General features: G+C 47.2%; 3 protein-coding genes across 4 annotated transcripts; 2 read left to right on the forward strand and 1 right to left on the reverse strand.

The window, feature by feature from the left end:
- Window positions 1-26: 26 nt before the first annotated feature.
- LOC310917584 (splicing factor C9orf78) lies at window positions 27-4,682 on the forward strand. Its single transcript, XM_083875986.1, has 9 exons — window positions 27-166; window positions 828-887; window positions 1,156-1,207; window positions 1,405-1,475; window positions 1,714-1,791; window positions 2,202-2,399; window positions 2,859-2,995; window positions 3,643-3,741; window positions 4,116-4,682. The coding sequence occupies exons 1-9, from the start codon at window positions 78-80 to the stop codon at window positions 4,205-4,207; spliced, it is 876 nt and encodes a 291-aa protein (XP_083732112.1). The 5' UTR covers window positions 27-77; the 3' UTR covers window positions 4,208-4,682.
- A 757-nt stretch (window positions 4,683-5,439) lies between these two features.
- On the forward strand, window positions 5,440-9,630 carry TOR1A (torsin family 1 member A). Its single transcript, XM_083875638.1, has 5 exons — window positions 5,440-5,657; window positions 5,848-6,113; window positions 7,729-7,904; window positions 8,015-8,142; window positions 8,843-9,630. The coding sequence occupies exons 1-5, from the start codon at window positions 5,447-5,449 to the stop codon at window positions 9,091-9,093; spliced, it is 1,032 nt and encodes a 343-aa protein (XP_083731764.1). The 5' UTR covers window positions 5,440-5,446; the 3' UTR covers window positions 9,094-9,630.
- A 2,193-nt stretch (window positions 9,631-11,823) lies between these two features.
- TOR1B (torsin family 1 member B) lies at window positions 11,824-18,147 on the reverse strand (the record flags this gene model as incomplete). Of its 2 annotated transcripts, none has more annotated exons than XM_083875715.1 (5): window positions 11,824-13,954; window positions 14,110-14,237; window positions 15,209-15,384; window positions 16,342-16,607; window positions 17,927-18,147. In XM_083875715.1, the coding sequence occupies 5 exons, from the start codon at window positions 18,111-18,113 to the stop codon at window positions 13,677-13,679; spliced, it is 1,035 nt and encodes a 344-aa protein (XP_083731841.1). In that variant the 3' UTR covers window positions 11,824-13,676. The 2 variants fall into 2 exon arrangements, with proteins under 2 accessions (XP_083731841.1, XP_083731842.1); XM_083875716.1 differs by lacking the exon at window positions 17,927-18,147 and adding an exon at window positions 16,724-16,904.
- Window positions 18,148-20,624: the final 2,477 nt, after the last annotated feature.

Raw genomic sequence — 20,624 nt, forward strand, 5'->3', positions numbered from 1 at the left:
GCGTCATCGCCGCGGGCCGCGGTGGCGGGAGGGAAGCGGCGGTGTGGCGGCCGTGGCGCGGAGCAGCAGCCGCAGCGATGCCGGGCCAGAAGTCCTTCCGCCGGCGCAGGGAGGACGACGATGAGGAGGAGGAGGAGGAGGACAGGCAGCTCGCCGAGGAGGTCAGGTGGGTCGGGCGCCGGCGGGGAGCCTGGCCGGGCCCAGTGGGAAGCCCAACCGCGCCCGGTGCTGCGGCAGTCGGGAGTGGGGACGGGATGGGACCCCGGATTGCTTTGGTCCAGCAGTGCAGTGTCCGGGCGTCACGACATCGTGTCGTGTCATATCGTCGCGTACGGCTGTGCTGTGAGCGGTTACGTCACGTTATAGAGCTGTGTTGAACCCCTGCGTTGTGGCGTGACGTCACAGCGTTTAATGATTCCTGAAGTTACGGATTCTCTCCGTTAAGAGGGAAACACTTGAGATTTCAATTCACCGTCAGCTTTCTTCAGAGTCATTCATGCTTGGATGTATTTTGGCTCATCCCTCCCAAACTGGCTTCTTCAAGCCTTTCAGTGTTTGGTGCTGCGTTCCTCAGTTGAGGGAAGGCATCAGAAATGAACAAATCCAGCAGGTGTCTTGTTTTTAGTTTTTCTCTGATTGCTCAAATGCGTGGCATTCCTTAAATAAAGAGAAAATACCTATTTAACTTGAAAGCTGAAAAGTGGACGCTGATATGCAAGGGTTTAGGGTAAAGTTGAATAGAAAATTCTATGTTAACTGCAGAAAATAAAATTATTTAATTAAAACCAAAGCATCAAGTACTAAGTCAAATGTATTCTTTTCTTTAGGTTAAAACTTGAGGAAGCCAAAGAAGTTCAGAGCCTCCGAAAGCGGCCCAATGGGGTGAGGTAAGGGATGTGGCACTGGGGAGGGGAAATTGTGTTTTGTCCAGAAGTGTGATGTGACAATCAATTTCTTTCTTGTCATCTGCCTCATTCCAATACAAAGTGTTATGTCAGACACTGCCAAAATTATGTTCCTGACAGAGGAGTTTCTATGTTAAAGCCTAAGGATGGAAAAGACAGGGAGACTTAGAGAAGGATAAAACAATGCATATTGTTGGTACTGTGTTTCCTTCTGCTGATTTTTATTTTCTTTCTTTATCTGCCTGACCAGTGCTGTAGCTCTGCTGGTGGGAGAGAAGTTGCAAGAAGAAGCCACACTTGTGGTAAGTGCTGGACAATTCCATCACCTCGGGGCTCAGATGTGATGGTGTGAAAACACTGACTGTGTCTGTCCAGCCTGGGGCAGGACTGGTGTCACAGCTCAGTTCCTAAATCTTCCCTGTGGTTTTATCCAGATTTTGAACACTAGCATTAAACCAGAGGGAAGCTTCAGGGATTTTTGGTATTTCTTGTTTTACAGGATGACCCATTTAAGATAAAATCTGGGGGAATGGTGGACATGAAGAAGCTGAAAGAAAGAGGCAAGGACAGGTAAGTGCATGTGAGCTCTGAAAATCTCTCCCTGGGCTAGTATTTAATGACAACTGGTAATTAATTAGCCAGAGGTTGTGTCACTTTGAAGAGTTTCGTATAATGCAGTCTGGCCAGTTACTTCTGCTCTAACTTGTTAAATTACTTTTAAAAACCCCACCACACTCTCCTGAAAAAAAAACAAACAGCCAACAAAAAAACCCCATCAAAACCTGTAAACATTGTGGTTTCCACTTAGGATTAATGAAGAGGAAGATCTGAACTTGGGAACTTCCTTCTCAGCAGAAACCAACAGGCGGGACGAAGATGCTGACATGTGAGTCATGCTGTGTTGTGTCTCAGGTTGTGTCAGGCTGGGTGGCCTCTCACCATTTGGATTGTCAGTAGTCCCAGGACATCTTCCCAGTTCTCACTGAAAGTTTCCCTTGCCCTTTCACTTCCCACCTACCGGAATTGAGAAGGCTTTTTCATGGACAAAGGAATGAGGTGCCAACGAGCCAGCTTGGCACTAAATCCCAATGGGAGCCTTCCCTGCTGACTGTTGAAGACCTTGGAGGATCTGATTGTTTCTTGGACAATTAATTCTTGCTACTAATATTAGCTGAGTGCTTTTGGAGAGATGAATCTTTCCTCTCTCCCATCTGTCAGGATAGGGATGCAGCTGTGCTCCAGAACAGAGTACAGGAACACAATTAAATGTCCCCTCTCTTGTGTGCTGCTGTTCAGGATGAAGTACATTGAGACTGAGCTGAAGAAAAGAAAGGGAATTGTGGAGAATGAGGAGCAGAAGGTGAAGCTTAAGAATGCTGAGGACTCCCTGTATGAGCTGCCAGAGAACATCCGTGTCTCCTCTGCCAAGAAGACTGAGGAGATGTTGTCCAACCAGATGCTGAGCGGCATTCCTGAAGTGGACCTGGGAATTGAGTATGTGTTTCACAAATCTGTGGGTGCTGGCCAGGATTGACAGGATGATGAGCAGCTGTGGGCTGGCAGAGCAGTGCTATGCCTAGATTACACATCCCCAGTTTGAGATGAGGTGGGATTGAGCCTTGTTCTGGATTGGTGTGGTAATAACCATGTCCTACACAGCCCCAGGGCTCAGTGCAGCTCCATCCTGTGACTTCTGGGAAAAGGCTCTTCTGTGACCTGACCCCGGCTGCTTTCTGCAGGACCCCTTTGTGTCCTGCACTGAAAGGATGCACAAAGATAGGAGCTTCCTTTTTACCTTTGAAACAAAGTGTTTGTTTATGTAGCACTGCCTCCTCTCTCAAAAACTGCATCAGATGCCACAGCAGTGCTATTACTGTCCTCCAAATCCATGCACTTAGCACTTCTGTGCCTGCTACCCTTTCTAACTATGACTGATTTTTTTTTTTCTTCTAGTGCAAAAATCAAAAACATCATCTCGACTGAAGAGGCCAAGGCCAAGCTGCTGGCAGAGCAGCAGAACAAAAAGAAAGACAGCGAAACTTCCTTTGTTCCCACCAACATGGCTGTTAATTATGTCCAGCACAATAGATGTAAGTCTTGTCTCTCCTGATCCAGTTGGGACAGAGAAATTAGTCCATCCATCAGCATGTCTGGTTGCTTTTCCTGGGATGCTCAGATAGACCCTCTCTGGCCTGGTCATTTTCTTCTGCCCATCAGCAAGGAGAGGGATGTATTTCTTATGGCTGGGCTTTCTGAACTCCCGGCTGACACTGCCTCATAAATTTCAAGATGTTTAAGTTGTGCCTTACATGCTAGAAATCATGGTGTATGATGGAGAGACTCCAGTTTGTAGGCTGCCAGAGCAGACAGGTGGCCAGGCAAACAGAGACCTTACTGGACAGGAGACAGGAATTAATTTCTGCGTGATCCTCTGATGCTGCAGACATCTAAAGGAAAGGCAGCCTTCTGCTGTGTCCTTCCATGGTTACAGGGGGGATGGGAATCAGGTTGGTGTGTTCTGATGGAAGTGAAGAGTGTTTGGGCCACTTGAAATAGTGCTGTTGAAATTTGCTCTACCCCATCTTGCCTAATTAGCCATAAAGACCAATTCCAAGAAGGGTGATTCTGAGTTTCTGTTTCTGGTAAAGATCACTTGTAACAAGGGCCATAGAAATTTATCCATCTGGGAAAGAGTGCTCCAGATAATATTCCTTATCTGATGTTTTCCTTCCTGCAGTTTATCACGAGGAGCTGAATGCGCCAGTGCGAAGGAACAAGGAGGAGCCAAAGCCGCGTCCACTGAGAGTGGGGGACACAGAGAGGCCAGAACCTGAGCGTAAGTTCCAAATCTGAATGGTTGTAAGGAGACACTGAAACTCTTCAGGAGACACTGAAACTCTTCAGGGCTCTTGTACAGAGGAGTGATCTGGCTCTGCTTGCTTCCTCTTCTCTGAGTGCCCTGAGGTGGGGGGAGTAGAGCAGTCCAAGTCCAGGAGGCTGTTCCACCACTAGATCACACCAGAAACTCTGGATTCAGGATGTCTGTAGAGATGCTCAGGGATGGAATGGTGAAGGTCAGGGTTTGGTGGAATAGCAAAGGGTGTAAATAACCTCACATAGTGAGGGGCTGTCTAAGGGAGGTGGCAGAGTTCAGGAAATGTCTCCTGTGAAAGGACAGGGATATAAAATTTCCTTCTTTTTCTTTTGAAGGGTCTCCTCCAAATCGCAAACGTCCCCTCAATGAAAAAGCCACAGATGATTATCACTATGAAAAGTTCAAGAAGATGAACAGGCGATACTGATGAATGTGGACTGAAGCCTTTGGAGTTGTTCCTGTTTTCTACCAGTAAAGAATTTTGTGTCAGTGACCTGCGATGGATGTTGGGAAGAGTCACTACCTTCAAATGCTGATGTTACCTACGAAGCTTTTCCTATGTGATCTTGTAGTGAATCAGTTTGCAGGTGATTGTGAACACTTTGGTTGGTGTAACTTTGTATATAATAATGTTCTTATAAATTAAGTTTTATAATGGAAAATGCTTTCATGGTTGGTGTTTTTTAGTGAGAAAACAAATTGGCTTTTATAGATTTTTCTTTTCACCATCTTAATTCCAAAAAAGGAGATTCTTTAAAAGCAGTAATGCTCTTTGCTTTGTAAATGTAAAGCTTTTTGGAGCTTGTCTTCTTGTCCAACATGTCTTCCCCAGAGGTGCAGTGTGGGTACTTGTAGTGAAGATTTGTAACTTGAAAATAGTAAAAGTTTTTTAAGTTATTGTAGCTTTTTTTCTCCTGGAATTTTTGCTGGTGGGTTTTTCCTGGTTTGTGGGTTTTGGTGCTGCTGATGACCAGGTTGTCCCATCACTCAGAAGTGACAACTCCAGGGTGGGGCGGGACAACCTCAGATTTCACTTTTTCTCAGAAAAGGTGAGGAATTTCTGTGCCAGGCCAGGGGCAAGTTTGCCCCTGAGCTTGTGCCCTTTGCAGGTCAGCGGAAGATCCTTTGAACAGGTGGCCTTAAGCTGAGACAGAGGAGATTTAGATTAGATATTAAGAAACAACATTTTCACCGTTCAAGTGGTCATGCTTTGGAATAGGCTGCCCAGGGAGATGGGGAGCACCATTCCTGGAGGTGTTAAAATCAGACTTCAGGATGTGGTACTGGGTGGTGTGGGTGGGGTGTAGTGGTTTAGGGGTTACAGTGGCAGTGCTGGATGGACGGTTGGACATGACGAAGTCTTTTCTAACCATGACGATTCTTTGATTCCTCTCCTCTAACACGCGGCGACACGGCCACAGAATGTACTAATTACTATTTACTAACTCCACTGCGCGAGGCCGCCCTCCGCTCCCCACAGCGGCGGGTCCGCGACCAAACATGGCGGCGGCGCCTCGGCCCCTCAGCGCCGGCCCCGCCCCTTCCCGCCCAAACATGGCGGCCGCCCCTCAGCGCCGGCTCCGCCTCTCCCCGCACCCGCGATGGCGGCGGCGGAAGCGGCGCCGAGGGGCGGAAGCGGCGGCCGGGCGGCCGGGCCGGGCGGGCGATGAGGCTGCGGCGGGGCGCGCTGCGGGCGGCCCTGGCGTTGATGCTGCTGCCCCTCCTACCGCCGGCCGGTGCCGTGGAGCCCATCAGCTTGGGACTCGCCATCGCGGGCGCCGCCGCCTCGGCCCTCACCGGCTTCATCTCCTACCCGCGGCTCTACTGCTACTTCAGGGAGTGCTGCCTGCACCGCCACGACAGGCGCGCCGCCGCCGGTGCGGGGCCAGGATGGGCTGAGGGGAGGTGGCGGGAGGGCGGCGGGAGCGGGGCAGAGCCCGTGGGGCCTTCCCGGGGGCCGCCGCTCCAGCTCGGCCCTTTGGCCCCTGCCCGGGACCGGCGGCGCCACTGCGGGCAAGGTAACCCCGGCCCGGTCCCCGCCGCTGACAGTCTGGTCTCTCCATGCAGCTCTGCAGGAGAATCTGGACAAGAAGCTGTTCGGACAGCATTTGGTGAGCAAGGTGGTTGTAAAAGCCGTCAGGGGCTTCTTGAACAATACCAACGCCAAAAAGCCTCTCGCGCTTTCCTTGCACGGGTGGACTGGAACGGGCAAAAACTTTGTCAGTAAGATCGTCGCCGAAAGCATTTATAAAAAGGGTCTGCAGAGTAAATATGTCCATCAGTTCGTGGCAACTTTACACTTTCCTCACGCTCACAGCATCAATCTCTACAAGGTAAGAATGAGCTGTGCTGCAATGAGTTATAAATGTCATAGCATGGTCAGTACATCAGACCTAGATGTTACTTTATGCAATAGTATGTATGCTGTACTAGTTTTGGGATCTTCTGTACAGAACTGTGTAGACCCTAACATCCATCAGAATTGTTTTTCCCGTGAATGTGAAGTCTTTTGCCTGTGTTTTGAGCCTCTCTTTAGGGAATAGTGATATGGTTTAATTTTTCCTCTGCACTTTGCTTAGAGATGGGACTGACTTAAGGATAAACATGATTCCTGGTTAGGTGATGTGTTGGTGGGCACTGCAAAAAAACCAAATAGTTTATGACTCTGGGAAACAACCCAGTGACCTCCAGGTTTGCCAGGCACCATGGCAAGCCTCCACTGACTCTCTGAGGCATCATTGTGTATTCTGCTGCACACTGAACAGGTTATTTAGTTTTCTATGGATGCATTTCCAAGCTGTAAAGCAAAATCATAAAGTGCTCTGCTGTCAGGAAGGTACAGGTAGGTGTAGTTGGAATTGTGTCAGTTCTATAGGCAGGGAGATACCATGGAGCAGTAGCTGAGATGTGTTTTATGGTTTTTTTTTTTTTGTTCTAACTTCGTTCACTGCACAGTTTAAATGAGTACCAGTGTCTTGTAGTACTGCATGTTGATACTCAGTTTGTATGTGTTAAAATGGGAACAGGATGGGCTACAAACCTGATTTCTAAATGGAGGAAATAGATAACTTCCTGTTTTACAACTTTATCCTCCCGTCTTTAACTGAGCTATTTTGAAATAAAATTATGCTTTTCTGCATTTGTTTTGAGGTGAATGACTACACGTGGGAAATTTGCTTCCCAAGGCAGTAGGAGGAAGTATTGCTGCTTATCCCCAATAAAACAGCAGTTCAGGGACTGAGTAGAATAAATGAAACAGTGATGAGTTACTGAAAATAGTCAGAACAGTTATTTCTCATTCATCTATCAGCACATCAACCCTTTTCCCCTCAGTTAATGCATTAGTGATCTTGAATGTAATACTCAAGATGAAAATGCAATGCTTAAGTTAGAGACTCTTTCAATGCAAAAAAGCTTTAGCCTTTCTGGACACAACAGAAGGACTTGTAACTGTCTTCATTTAACTTCTGATTGATTGAAACACAGGGAGTTAAATTTTGTTTCTGCTTCTGCTATTCTCAGTTTCTCACTGCTGCTAGGTAGCAAATTTAATATTGCTTCTATTAAACCTGTTTAGACCAAAGTGCTGCCAGAGTCATCATCTGGCTTGTCAAAGCTTGGCTTTGTGTGGCTCTTCCTTAGTGGGACCCATTTTTTTGTCCTACTGTGCACTTTCATTTTTGCTTTTTACAGGAATATTTGGAGAATTTCTGCTTCTCCCATCCTATCTCTTGGTGTCTTAAAATTTTTCAGAACCAGGATGAGATTTCATTGAGGTTTCACTTACAGCTTGTAACCCTGTTTTAGTCAAGAAGCCAAAGCTATTAAAATGACACCCCTAAAACAACACCTTCAAGACAGGGTTCCATGAACAGAAAGTGCTATTTTTTTTTTTTCTGTCTTTTCAACACCAACTCTTTCAGCATCTTTCACTTTTATGGCACTCAGGACCAGCTGCAGTCGTGGATTCGGGGAAACGTGAGTGCCTGTCCGCGGTCACTGTTTATATTCGATGAAATGGATAAAATGCACGCAGGACTCATCGACTCCATCAAACCCTTCCTGGACTACTATGAGCTGCTGGATGGGGTGTCCTACAGACAAGCCATCTTCATCTTCCTCAGGTAAACAGTGGCTTCTCAGGGTTGCTGTTCTGTACACTCCATGCTTTTACTTCGTAACTTCAGCATTTAAAACTACCCCCAGATACAATCTCCGTTTTCTCTTTACTTAGCAATGCAGGAGCTGAAAAGATAACAGAGGTAGCCCTAGATTTCTGGAGGAATGGGAGAACAAGGGAAGATATCCAGCTCACAGATATCCAAAATGCACTCTCTGTGTCTGTCTTCAACAACAAAAATAGTGAGTAAAACTGGGAATGCTTTTGAGGTGGTAAAAGGTACACAAAAGGAATGGGCTGCATTTAGCTGCACTTTTACAAGCTATGGTTTCTTCTTGATGTGGTCTTCAATTTTTTGCTTGTGAGGAGCAAAAATGCAGTTTTGGGGCCTGCAGTTGGCTCCCAGGATGAGTGAAGATTAAGGAGCTCAGTGTTCACCTTGGCCACCAGCCCTTTTGCTGCCTGTTGGACTGCATGTTTTGGGGGAAGTGCTTCATAGGTTTCCTCACACAGGACCTCTGGTGAAAAGCGGTTTTAACATAGTTATGTCCTAAATATAGCATTGCAAGGAAACTCACTGTGCTTCTTAAAAAGTTTAGATACAAGCTCCAAAGAAAGGAATTAGAAAACTGGTCTGGGAGAGCTGATAAGAGAGAGGAAATCCGTCCCTCTCTAGGTGAGAGAGGGAAAAGTATGAGACCAGCACCTGGAGAGCAAGGCTCAAACACAACCAAAATTCACTCATTCAGCCTAAAGGACCACATTTACGTGTCTGTCTAAACTTTTATGCTCAAAGTAACATGAAAAGGGGCTTGTATTGACTTGTGCATTAGTGCCCTAAAATCCCAGGTGAATTCTTAGCTGTGATCTGCTCCTCGCTCCCATCCAACCTGTGGTGGTGTTTAACTAGAGAAATGCTAACAAACCTCTTTCCCTTCGCAGGTGGATTTTGGCACAGCACCTTGATTGACAGAAACCTCATTGACTACTTTATTCCTTTCCTGCCTCTGGAATACAAACATGTGAAAATGTGTGTCAGGGTTGAGATTGAGTCCCGTGGCTACACTGTGGATGAGGACATTGTGAGCAGGATCGCTGACGAGATGACATATTTCCCCAGAGAGGAGAGAATCTATTCAGATAAAGGATGTAAAACTGTGGATGCAAAGCTGGATTATTATTATGACTTCTGATGCTTTATTTGGTACAACCTGCAAAGAAGCAAAATTTAATTTAATCACAAAGTGGGGGACCTGAGACATTTCATTTTTAAGTACTTTTTAAAGAAAGGAACACTATTTTTTAACTGGTGTATAAATAAGCAGCAGTGCCTCTGCATTTTTGTCACCAGTCATGGCTCCTGAGTGCTTCAGCCTTGAGTGCTGTGAAGGTAAGAAGGAACTGCTTTGGGAATTTCTGGATCTGGGAGGGCTCAAGACTCCTTGAATCATGTGTTGATCATCGGAACCCTTTGGCAGACTCTTGACAGGTACAGAAGGACTGAGACTATGCTCTAAATTTAATTTGATTTTGCTCTCATGTGAATGATCTCTAGACAATATTGAGAATTTTAATCAAAGTTCTTGTGTCTCTGAAAGCCTTTGTTGGTCCTGTGTGGGAATATGCATTAAAATTAGAACATGTGTCTTTTTGCCTTCAACAGCTTGGGCCCAGTAAAGATAAGGGGGGATTCTGGAATTAAAAAATTTGGGTTCTTCTATCCAACATCATACAGTGCCATTGTCTTTTTCAAAACCAAGGTATAATTTACTGTCCTGTGTGTCAAAACCAAGAATATAAAACTCTCTGTTGTAAACAGTGTTCAGAGAGCAGACTTAATATTACAAGAAAGTGGGTTAAAATCCTTTAATGCCACACTGGTGTACTCCGTTCCTATTTTAGGTTAGTTTTTATCTATAAAGTTGCCCACAGCAGGTTCTCCCAGGAGTGATCTCAGGAGGGAGAACTGTGCTGTGGGAGTGGTGAGTCAGCTTCATGGAAAGGCTGCAACGTCATGGGAAATGTGTACAGATTAAATATTACACCAGGGAAATTGAAAAGAGGTTTCTCTTCTTCATTTACATGTTGAATTCAAGAGTCAGCTTGCAGGGTTTTCCCTTTTTCATCTTCTCACCATACTGTGTACCTCTGAGGCAGGGATGGAGGAAGATCTAAAGATCATTTGAAAAAAAAAATAACCCATAAAATGTGTCCACTGAAGTTACTCTGAAGGGTGTCAGACTTGTTCCTGAATGTGAGCACTGCAAAGGCTTTTCTCATTCCAGTTGCTGTTCAAAATAAACTTTTCACATCAGAAATGTATTTCTTAGCTACCTTCTGGTGTTCTTTGCATTCAGTGATTCAATATTAATTATGGACAAGTGTATGTTGAGGAAGAGCACACTGCATTCCTGGCTGTTTCAAGCTGTGCTGGAGTACAGTATCTCCTTTCTGCAGTTCAAAGGGCAGAGATAGGAGGAGATGTGACACTTTGCTATCTGCTGAAACAAATCAAGTGTGGAGTGGAAACTGCACTGCTGGACTGTTTATACTAATTACAGTTGTGTGGTTTTTGAACAGGCAGACTTCCTAGATACATGTGTGCTCAATAAGGATGAACCTGTCTTGTAGAGAGCAGTTAAAACTCTGCTGCTCATCTCCTCCCACTGTAGCACCACTGCCTGAACACTGCAGGCTCTGGAGCCACACACATTTTCAGTGGCAGCATCTTGGAGTTTTTTCTGCAACGGTGGGAAAAAAGGACCAGTGAGGCTCCAACTGCACTTGCTTTGAAGGTGTGTGATGTGCAAATTATCAATCCTACTATTTGTCAGCACATGAGTACTTTGATAAATACTCAGGTATTTATCTTTTGACTTCCTGATGATAGCAAATAACTGGCTGATGGGAAAAAGCAGATGCAATGATGATAAACTTGTACTACACCATGGTATACCAAGAGAATCAGTACAACCAAGCTGTCTTTTGGTTCTTCCAGAACTACCTTAGTTCTGCTTTGTGTGCCAGTGCAGCATCAGTACCAGCATTTGATATATGTTGGTAGCCAGTACTTCATTGTATCACAGCCCTGAATCCCCCAAGGTAGATGGAAGCTTCCTGTGGAGAGCAGGAATGATGTGGAAAAGATGGAGACTGCCTCTGTTTAACCTCTCTTCTGTTGTACAGACCTGGCCAGGAGCAGCTCCATCTGGGTAAAAGACAGAGCTGTGCCTGGAATCACTCCCAGGTTTGATCCTTCTGATCCTGTTGTTATTCCTTCCCTGTATGGTTTCAGAGCTAAGGTCCTCACTCTTTCTTGCTGTGACTGGGTAACTTTGGCCATTATTCTATTTAATAGGCCATTTAAGACTGGATCAAACAACTTAAAGGAAAATGTCATGGGGAAAAGGTCTGCCACACAGAGAAAGAGTCCATTGGCCAGGTCAGAGGAGCTGAGCTGTCCCAAGAGTGAATTCTGTTCTTACCAGAGTCCAGGACAAGCAGCTGCTATTTAGTTCAACTTTCTGCAGGGAGTGTTCTGAGATCTCACCCTGTGCTCATAAAGTCTCAGAGGCCATGGTTTAAATCCACTGAAAAAGGAAGTGCTGCTGTCCTGCCAGCCAGAGGCAGCTTGGCCTAGAGCCTGGTGTGCCCAGGGAGGGACAAGCAGCTGACCTGTCCCATGAGTGGTAAAGTCCAAGTGAACAGCAGAGCTTGTGATTCCCAGGCAGCACCCTGACATTTCCTGGTGCATCATTAGAGCACACACAGGGGGTTCACAACTGACCCTGCAGTGAAGTGTGAGCTGTTGCCAACAGCTGCCCCACACTTTTAAAGGAAATATAACAGAAACATGCAGTGCAGCTGGCTGCAAACTGCATAAACTAGTACATTCCTATATCTGAAAATGATTAGCCAAGAGAGGAGAGTAACTTAGGTTTTATTGCAATTGCAGTATGGTAGTATTTAGTGTTTTGACATAGCACAAGTATTTTCGTTTTGGAGTAAGTGAAACTGGATGCAGCATATACAGCTATGAATAAATCAGTTAGTAGGCAAAACATCACACTGAAAAGTGACAGTCCAATGTCCCAAGGTTAATGGCTTGCTAGTGTTTGGCTCTGGAGATTGCATCACTGTGAACAGTTTGCCAACATTTGACAAACACCAGTGGGGCTGTAAAAGGCAATCAACACTTTTAATTCAGAGCTTAACGTGAGCGCTAAACTCTCTGTTGTAATTTGAATTAACATAATTGTAATGAGACCTATAATTTAGCATCACCTCTTCAAGGAAGCTTAAGAACAAATGAGGGAAGAGATGATGCAGCACAGGAGCAGCCCCATCTCTTGTACCCATTTAAAACCACAGTACAATCAACAAAGTGAAAGGCACTTCTGTCTTGCATTACAACATTCAATACACAAGTGATGGGAGACTAAGAGTTAAAGCTTGCAACAGCTTTTAAAACTCAGCCTCCCCACTGGGTGAAGGTTAAACTGATCTTTCCCATCTTCTTAACTCATCACTCACTCTTTCACACATGGATTCTTTAATGTTAAAAGCTACTAGAAAACATACCTAACTAGTGAGGTATAGCATTGTTACTGTTGCTTACACTTCAGCATAAAAATACACTATTAAAAAATCATTTCTTCTATTCAAGTGTCTTCCAAGCAAGGTGAGAGTAGCATTATCTACACCTTGACCATTAGGAGCAGCAGGGAGGGACTACTAAAGACCTGACAGATTTCAGGCCCAGGAGCCCACACACAGATTAACCTGACAAGCTGCAACAGTCAAATTCTCATGAGAGATTTTTCTGCTAAAGTACAGAAGACTGGCCTATTATGTTGTAACAGATCTCTCAGATGGGTCCCTCAGTTCAGGAAGACCTGGAGTCACAAATTTACTTAGTCCCTTTAAAGAATACTTTTTAACAATTTATTTTTCCCCAAAGAAACATAGGGCAAGCTCTTACTTCCTCTTGCCCTGCCCCCTCTCTATTATTTAGTAACAAACAGATTTCTGGGAGCTCATAATGACTTCCCATATTACTCTACTAGGAGATTTAGGATGATGCCCAGCTGAAGCACAGGAAGATTTCGACCCCATCATCCTCTTAGTGCATTGCACTAAGGAGTTCACCCTTGCAGATATGATCATAGTTCAGAATACAGCACACATCCCTCCATTTCACTAATGTAAACAGGACCATGTACATGGAAAGGGAGTATGACTATCTGGAAAAACTCCTCTTTTTTCCTTTGTTCCAATCTAGTTTTTGTGGAAAGAGGAATTAAATACTTAATAATCCCAGCACACTGGAGGAATAAAGGAGAGGCTGTATCTAGTGCTGTGTGTCTAGAAATTCTAGAAATTCTCTGTGTCTAGAAATTCTCTACAGATTAAAAGAAAACTAAAGGGGCAACACTGGGATACCAGCCAGTTCAGAGATGAACAGCACTTAAAAGCCAAGCTGGATGGGACTATGAGTGACCTGATTCAGTGGAAAGTGTCCCTGCCCATGGCAGAGGATGGCACTAGATGATTTCTAAGTCCCAATTCTATGTTAAGTTTAAAAAAACCCAAACAAACAAACAAAAAAACCCAACAAACACCCTCCCCCCCACCCAAAACCAAACATACAAGCTGCAAAGCCCATACAGCTCACTCTGTTATTTTCACCATACTCCCTGCAACAGTAAAAAAGTGTAAGTGCAAATACACAGATTTCCAAAAGCTCTTAAAGTGCTTTGGAGACTCAAAGCAGAACTCAAACCCTGGATTTCATATCTCTCATCACAAAGTCTTCGTGAATATCCAACTTGGCCTGTACAGTCTTGCAGCCTTTGTCAGAGAAGATCTTCTGCTCCTTGGGGAAGTAGGTCATCTCATCAGCCACTGCCTGAACAATCTTCTCATCCACAGCATAGCCACGGGCTGCCATTTCGGCCCTGACACACATCTTCACATGCCTGTGCTCCAGGGGCAGGAAAGGGACAAAGTAGTCAACAAGGTTCCTGTCAATGATGCTGCTGTGCCACAGCCCACCTGGATAAATTGGGGGAGAGGAAAAAAAATCATAAGGAGTTTCTCTAAACTTGATCCTGCATATGACAGGATCCATACACCAGGCTGAATTCACAGAGCAGTTTGTCTCAGCCACTGAGGAATGAATTTCCTATTTTAGGGGCAAAGTGACTTACTATTCTTGTTGTTGAAGACTCCTACAGAGAGCAAAGGCTCCAGGTCTTTCAGCTGAATATCTTCCCTGTGCTTTCCACTTGACCAGAAGTCAAAAGCTGCTTTGTTAATTAAATCCCCACCTGCATTGCTGATCATAAAAAAAAAAATATGTACAGTGGTAAAATACAGACACAACTAACCAAATTTTCTTTTGCAGCTAGTTACACATATTGCTAATCTCCTTGATATGAAACAAATAATCAAGAAGAGTCCTGTAAGCCAAAATTTAGGAAACATCTCCAGTTCTTTAAGTAGCCGTCAGTGTGTGGTGGGTTGTCCCCAGCCAGCAGCCAAGCACCTACACAGCCACTTGCTCACTCCCTCCTGCCTCAGTGGGATGGAAGGAGAAAACAGGAAGAGCAAAAGTCTGAGGACTTGTGGGTCAAGACAGAGATAGTTTAATAGGAGGAGAAAAAAAAACCCAAGGAAGACTAAGGAAATCACTCACCAGCCCCACAGTTAGACCAATGCCCAGACAAATGCTGAAGAAACAACACCTTAAAGCTGAAACTCCACTTTCTTCTCCACCCCTGTTTTTATTGCTGAGCACAGCATGGCACAGCATTAAATATCTTCTTGGGCAGTTCAGGTCAGCTGTGTCCCCTTCCATCCTCCTGCCCACCCCAGCCTACTGTGGGAAAAGCCCTGAAGCTTTGCAAACATCATCCAGAAACAAGCAACTCATTGACGTGTTATCAACCCTCTCATAGCCACAAATCCGAAACAGCACCAAACCAGCTGCGCTGAAGATATTTAACTCCATGCCAGCAAGGTCCAGCACTTGGTGCACCCATCCCAAAATGTGAACTCTGTTATGTCCTGTGCTCTGGGCCAGTTTCATGAGCTCAGCATGCTGCAGTGGCCGTGCACAGCATCAAACCTGCTCCACTAGAGCCACAGGCACAAGCTCAGAGTTCTCCCCACTGTCTTAGCACAGAGAATCTTCCCTCCAGAGCTTTTTTATTTTCGCTGTTCTTTGAATGAGGTCCCCAAGAAACATCATTATCATCATAAATGAACATTCAGTATCTCAAAATGACAGAAACTGGTGCCACAGACCTGAGGAAGATGAAGATGGCTTTCCTGTAGGACACCCCATCAACCTCCTCATAATAGTCTAAGAAGGGCTTGATGGCATCAATGACACCTGGATGCATTTTGTCCATCTCATCAAAAATGAAGACAGAGGAGGGACAGGCACTGACATTGCCTCGAATCCAGTTCTGCAGCTGTTCCTGGAACAAGAGGTTGAAAGCCACTGAAAAACAAGGTCTTTACTGGATGTACTGCAAGATTCTTCTGTGTCACAGATTCTGGGGACACACTCTCAAATCCCAGTATCCCACACTCACTGGCTGGTGAATGAAAGAAGTAAAAACCAAGAAAATGGAATCACCCAACACATGCAGACCAATGTCCAGCCAGAGCTAGAGCAACAATCACCTTGGAAACCAATGCCCTCCATTTCTTCCTTTTTCAACTCCCATTTCATTGGCTGAGCATCACAGCATGTGGTAGGGAATATCTTTTTGGCCAACAAGGGTCAGCTGTCCAGGCTGTGCCCCCTCCTCAACTCTTGCCCACCCCAGCCTGCTTGATATGACTGTGAAAAACCAGCAAGCTTTGAAGCTGTTTAAGCACTACTGTAACAGCCAAAACACCACTGTGTTGTCAGCATAATCAACACTGTTTCAGCCATAAAAGCAAAACATGGCCCCGCAGGGGCTGTGAAGAAGGTTCCTTCCATCCCGGAACAGCCAGGATAATGCAGCTGGAACGAGAAACTCCTTGCACGGAGGACGGGAATCAGCAGATGGCATCAGTGAGAGGGTAGCGCTAGGAAATGGAAACTATCTCGCTTTTGATTTCACGACTTTTTTGGTGCCTTTTACTTTATGCATGAACTTCCCCTTCCGGCTCTCCTAAGCATCAACTTTGGAACACCCAGCTGCACACCGCCAGCTGTCAGGAACATGAATCAGAATATTCTGAGTTGGAAAGGACCCACGAGGATCATCGAGTCCCATTTTTAAGTGAATGGCCCATACAGGGATTGAACTCACAACCTTGGCATTATCAGCACCATGCTCCGATCAACTGCGCTCATCCCAGCGGGAGATGAGCAGGACAATCCCCAGGAGGGGTTTAGGGACCGACTGGGGGTAACCGGGCCACCTCCTGCCCCTCCTCACCTTGTAGAGCTTGACCTGGTCGTGGTGGGGGAAGTGGAGGGTGGCCAGGAAGAGATGGACGAACTTGCTGCGCAGGCCGGCGGGGTGGACCTGCTCCGCCAGGATCTGGCTGAGGAAGTTCTTGCCGGTGCCGGCCCAGCCGTGCAGCGACAGCATCAGCGGCTTCTTGGGGCTGGGGTTGTTGCTAAAGCCCAACACCGCCTTCAGCACCACGTCCTTGGCCAGGTGCTGCCCGAAGAGCCTGTTGTCCAGCTGCGCCTTCAGCGCTGCGGGAAGAGGGACAGCTCAGCACCGCCGGTCACCGCGCACGCCCCGGGTCGCGCTGCCCAGTGACCGGCCCGAGCTCGGGGGCCAGCCCGGCCGTCCCCCGCCCCCGCCGTACCGCTGGCGTTGAGGCGCTGCCCGGCGCGGGGACAGCACTCCACGTAGTTGCAGTAGAACCTGGGGTGGGACAGGTAGCCGGTGAGCGCCGAGGCCACGCCGATGGCCAGCCCCACGCTGAGCGGCTCCAGCGCCGCCAGCCCCGGCAGCAGCGCCCACAGCAGCGGCACCGACCGCGCCATGGCGGCCCCCGAGCGCGCGCCGCGCCCACCGCGCCTGCGCGTTCCCGCGCGGTCCCGCCCCCTTGAGGGGCCGCCGCCGCCGCCGCCATCTTTGTGCCGGGCAAAGGGACGGGCAGGGCGGAGATCCCGGGAAGGGGAGAGTGGAAGGGGCCTCAGCCAGTCACCTGTTTACCGAATCCGCCGGGGAAATTAAACCTCTCAATACCGGCTTTTTAGTGTTAGCGAGGAAGGAGTTACTTTATTCTGGCCAGGCCGACCAAAGTGCAGCCTCTGCACAGACACGGTTTTTTCATTCATTTATACCGAAATTATTGCTCATCGGTTCTAAATTACATAGTTTTCTTTCATTAGTTACTATTCCACCCTCTATTGGTTATTGATTTCTCGCTTTTTATGATAATTAGTCCATAATTTTAGTAATTTTTGTATCTTTTTTTCCCCTGGTAGGGACTTTACAATGCAGAAACTGAGTCTTTACTAGTCTCCTACGAAATAGTTTCTACAAATGTCCTTGTGGTCCATAATTTCTGCATTCCGGGTGTTCGACCTCAACAACGCACACTTCTGTCTCAGGCTTTGTTCATTGAGGCATATCAGAGTTAGTTTATCAAAATGTAAAGTTTCAGTAATTTTCCCAAGTTGCGTTCCCTGCCCATTGATTCGGGTCCTTGGCACCACTGGGAAGAGCCTGATCCACCTTCTTGTCACCCCTCCTTTAGATATTTATACACATTTATGAGGTCTATCAATGGCATTTGCTACCCTGATGGAGCCATAAACCAGCACGGCCCATTGCTGCCAATATAAACCAAGAAATCAGCAAGGAAAACACTCTGGTACTGCTCAGAGAATCAGGGTACAGAGTTTGTGGGATAAGGAATATTAGGTTAGAGCAGCCTCTGCCTCAGAGAGCCACTGAGGATGGTAACCCATATCTCCCACAGCCAAAGGACCAAAGGAAGCTCTGACCACCCGGGGAAGGAGCACCAGCCTGGTCCTACCTGCCCTTGCCACAGCCTTACCTGTGAAGTTCACAGTGCTGTTCTTCTTGCAGCACTCCTGGAAGCGGCACTTGAGCCAGGAGTCGGAGGAAAAGAGATGCCAAGCCATGACAGCGCCTCCCACCATGACTGAAACGCTGAGAGGGTCGAAAGCTGGCGTCAGAGTGGGCGCAAGAACAAAGACTACAGCAGCCTTCAGGAGCTTCATGGTGGGAGCTGCCAGCCAGCCTGGCTCAGCAGGAAAAGAAACCAAAACAGAAACTGCAGAAAAACTTCCTGGAGCCTGGAGCCTGGAGCTGCTGAAGGGGCTGGCGGCCAAGTCTCCTGTAAGCTGGAGGTGTTAATGAGTTAACAGACTTACCACGCTGCTCCAGGAGAAATGAAAGTGTTGTGAACAGAGCATTGCATAGGCAGAGTGGGAGTTTCACTAGAACAGTCCCAGCTCTGATGGGAGGAGGACTGGAACCTCTCAGCATCTTAGCCAGGGTGCTAATTGGGCTGGTGATTAACGGGGGACATAGAGATGCATGTTTGGGGCCTTAATTGCGAGTGGTTGTGCACACAACATTGCACAGCCTGAGGATTTCTGTAGCGGTGCCTGGGGTTCTGCAATTCGCAGTGCTGAACGTGTCAGAAATCTGCTGTATCAAAACCAAACTGAAGAAAATGAAAGTTAGAAGGCTCCTAAGTACATATATGTTGAATTTAGAGTGTTAAAACCCTTGGTTATTGTATAATAAGTGTATTAATATTTTAAATGTTTATAATTTTAAATTGTAATGTAACAATGAGAAGCCACCTTGGTAAGCAAAAGCGGGGGGGGAGCTCTTTGAAAACCGCAGCCCCTCCAAACAGCCGAAGAAGAGAGAGGAAGCCCCCCACGCTTGCCAAACTGCAGCAGCCCCCGCCCCAATGCTGGAGTGGGTTTGCCTGCCGTGAGCGCTAAGAAGACGGGGGGGGCAGACGCCCGCCGCCGTGCGGCACGCGCTGCCGAGCTGGCCCGAATCCGGCGCGGGGAACTCCTGTGCTCCCGGCCCGGCCCGCTCCCAAAGCCTGCTCCCGCGCTGCGGCACGGCCGGAACGTCCCGCGCCCACTGCCGAACCCGCGCTCCCACCACCGCCACTGCTCCTGGCCCACCCAGAGAGCCCGTGTGGCCCCGGTGCTGCCGCCCCTCCTCCCCCCCCCGGGGTGCCGGCCCAAGCTCCTCGCTCCCCCGCCGCAAAAGCGGCTGCCGACACGGGTGATTTATTAAAAGACTATGGATATTGATCTAATACCAATATCCAACTATGACGGACAAAGACTCTCTAACAGTTTAAAGTTAGAAAGTGTATGTTTATTACGACGCCGGGCAGCGTGCAGGATAGCTCCCAAAAACACACGCGCAATTTACAGATCATCACAGGATCTTTTATGTACAGGAGTATTGAATACACAAACTACAAATGCATATTCATAACTCTGGTACCTCCCATTCCCTGCTTCGTATGGTAATTAGCCCAAAAAGCCATCAAGCATGCGTAGTTTGTTCTTTGAAATGAGTCAGTGGTCTTTTTTATGGGGTGGGGTCCCAAAATGATGAAGTAAGATGGGTCTTCCTCCCTTGACTTTTTAACCTTTAGTGTTCGTGATAGCTAAATCCTGTTTTTTCCAGGACTGTTTGATTTATGATTGTATTGTATTCATGGGGTCTATTGATTATTCAGGATGCAAAAACCTAGTTTGACAGCTTCCCTGATTTATCAGTTCCTTCTAAGATTTATCAGTTCCTTCAGTCTGGCTTCTGTTAGCAAAAGGGAAGTCCTAGCTACATTATCTCAGCACTATCTATTTTGACTACAGTCTTTAATTCTTCTAAATCAATGCCTCATGGGGAACCCCTGCACTCCCGGCCCGCTCCCAAAGCCCGACGCCCGCCACCACAGCGGCAAATTGCCGCCAAGGCACTGCTGCCGGTGTGCCCCCCCCCCCCACCAGAGCCGGCATGAATCTGCCCTGGGCTGCCGGCCAGACCCCCCCACACCGCAGAACAGCTGCCGGCAGCACGGCTCCACGGCACCCACTCCCTGCCTGGCCGCCACACGGCCATCCCGCCGGACCCCGGCCCGACTCCCGCCATGAAACTCTGCCAGTGCCGGCGCCAGTGCCATTGAAAGCCCGCCCCGCAGCTCTCGGAGCGGGTCGCGCCAGACCCTGGCCCGACCCCCCCCATGAGGCTGCCACAGCGCCGATTGCAAAATAACCCCCCGGGGCGACCCCGTACCACCAACATGTAAATTAAAAACCCTGGTGTAAACTGGGATTCTTTTTAAAACCAAAAACCCCTATAAAAACAAATCAATGTAAAATTTAAACCCACAAAAGACAGTACTAAACCATGTATACTCTAAAGTATTAAAGAACAATTTTTTGTAACTCGCTGTAACCCAAAAAGTACCCAAGAAAAGGCAGGACCCCAAACCAACCCCACGAAAACAAGAACTCCTTAGCCCCCCGGTGAGGAGAGAGTTCCCGACTCTATAGCAACTTGAGCTGCAGAGCCGACCAAGATCCTCCTCCTCAAGGGTGAACCCGGAAGGGCTGCCTGTCCCTTGAGCCACCCTTGTAAGAGCTGATTAATAAAGGCATTTTAAGGAGAAAAATATTGTCTCTGCCCATTTTTAACAAAACCCTCAGAAGTAGATAGATTTTTTTTAATTTATTTTTTTTTGTCCTGAC

The sequence above is a fragment of the Zosterops lateralis genome (assembly GCF_965231275.1).
Source record: "Zosterops lateralis genome assembly, chromosome: 20".
NCBI lineage: Eukaryota > Metazoa > Chordata > Aves > Passeriformes > Zosteropidae > Zosterops > Zosterops lateralis.

What these genes read in the sequence shown, in the direction of transcription:
- LOC310917584 (XM_083875986.1), top strand. Translation starts at nt 78, where the DNA reads ATGCCGGGCCAGAAGTCCTTCCGCCGGCGCAGGGAGGACGACGATGAG. An exon ending in AAAGAAAGAGGCAAGGACAG is followed by an intron (nt 1,476 to 1,713) that starts GTAAGTGCATGT and finishes GTTTCCACTTAG; the next exon opens with GATTAATGAAGAGGAAGATC. An exon ending in AGAGAGGCCAGAACCTGAGC is followed by an intron (nt 3,742 to 4,115) that starts GTAAGTTCCAAA and finishes TTTCTTTTGAAG; the next exon opens with GGTCTCCTCCAAATCGCAAA.
- TOR1A (XM_083875638.1), top strand. Translation starts at nt 5,447, where the DNA reads ATGAGGCTGCGGCGGGGCGCGCTGCGGGCGGCCCTGGCGTTGATGCTG. An exon ending in GCCATCTTCATCTTCCTCAG is followed by an intron (nt 7,905 to 8,014) that starts GTAAACAGTGGC and finishes CTCTTTACTTAG; the next exon opens with CAATGCAGGAGCTGAAAAGA. An exon ending in TGTCTTCAACAACAAAAATA is followed by an intron (nt 8,143 to 8,842) that starts GTGAGTAAAACT and finishes TTCCCTTCGCAG; the next exon opens with GTGGATTTTGGCACAGCACC.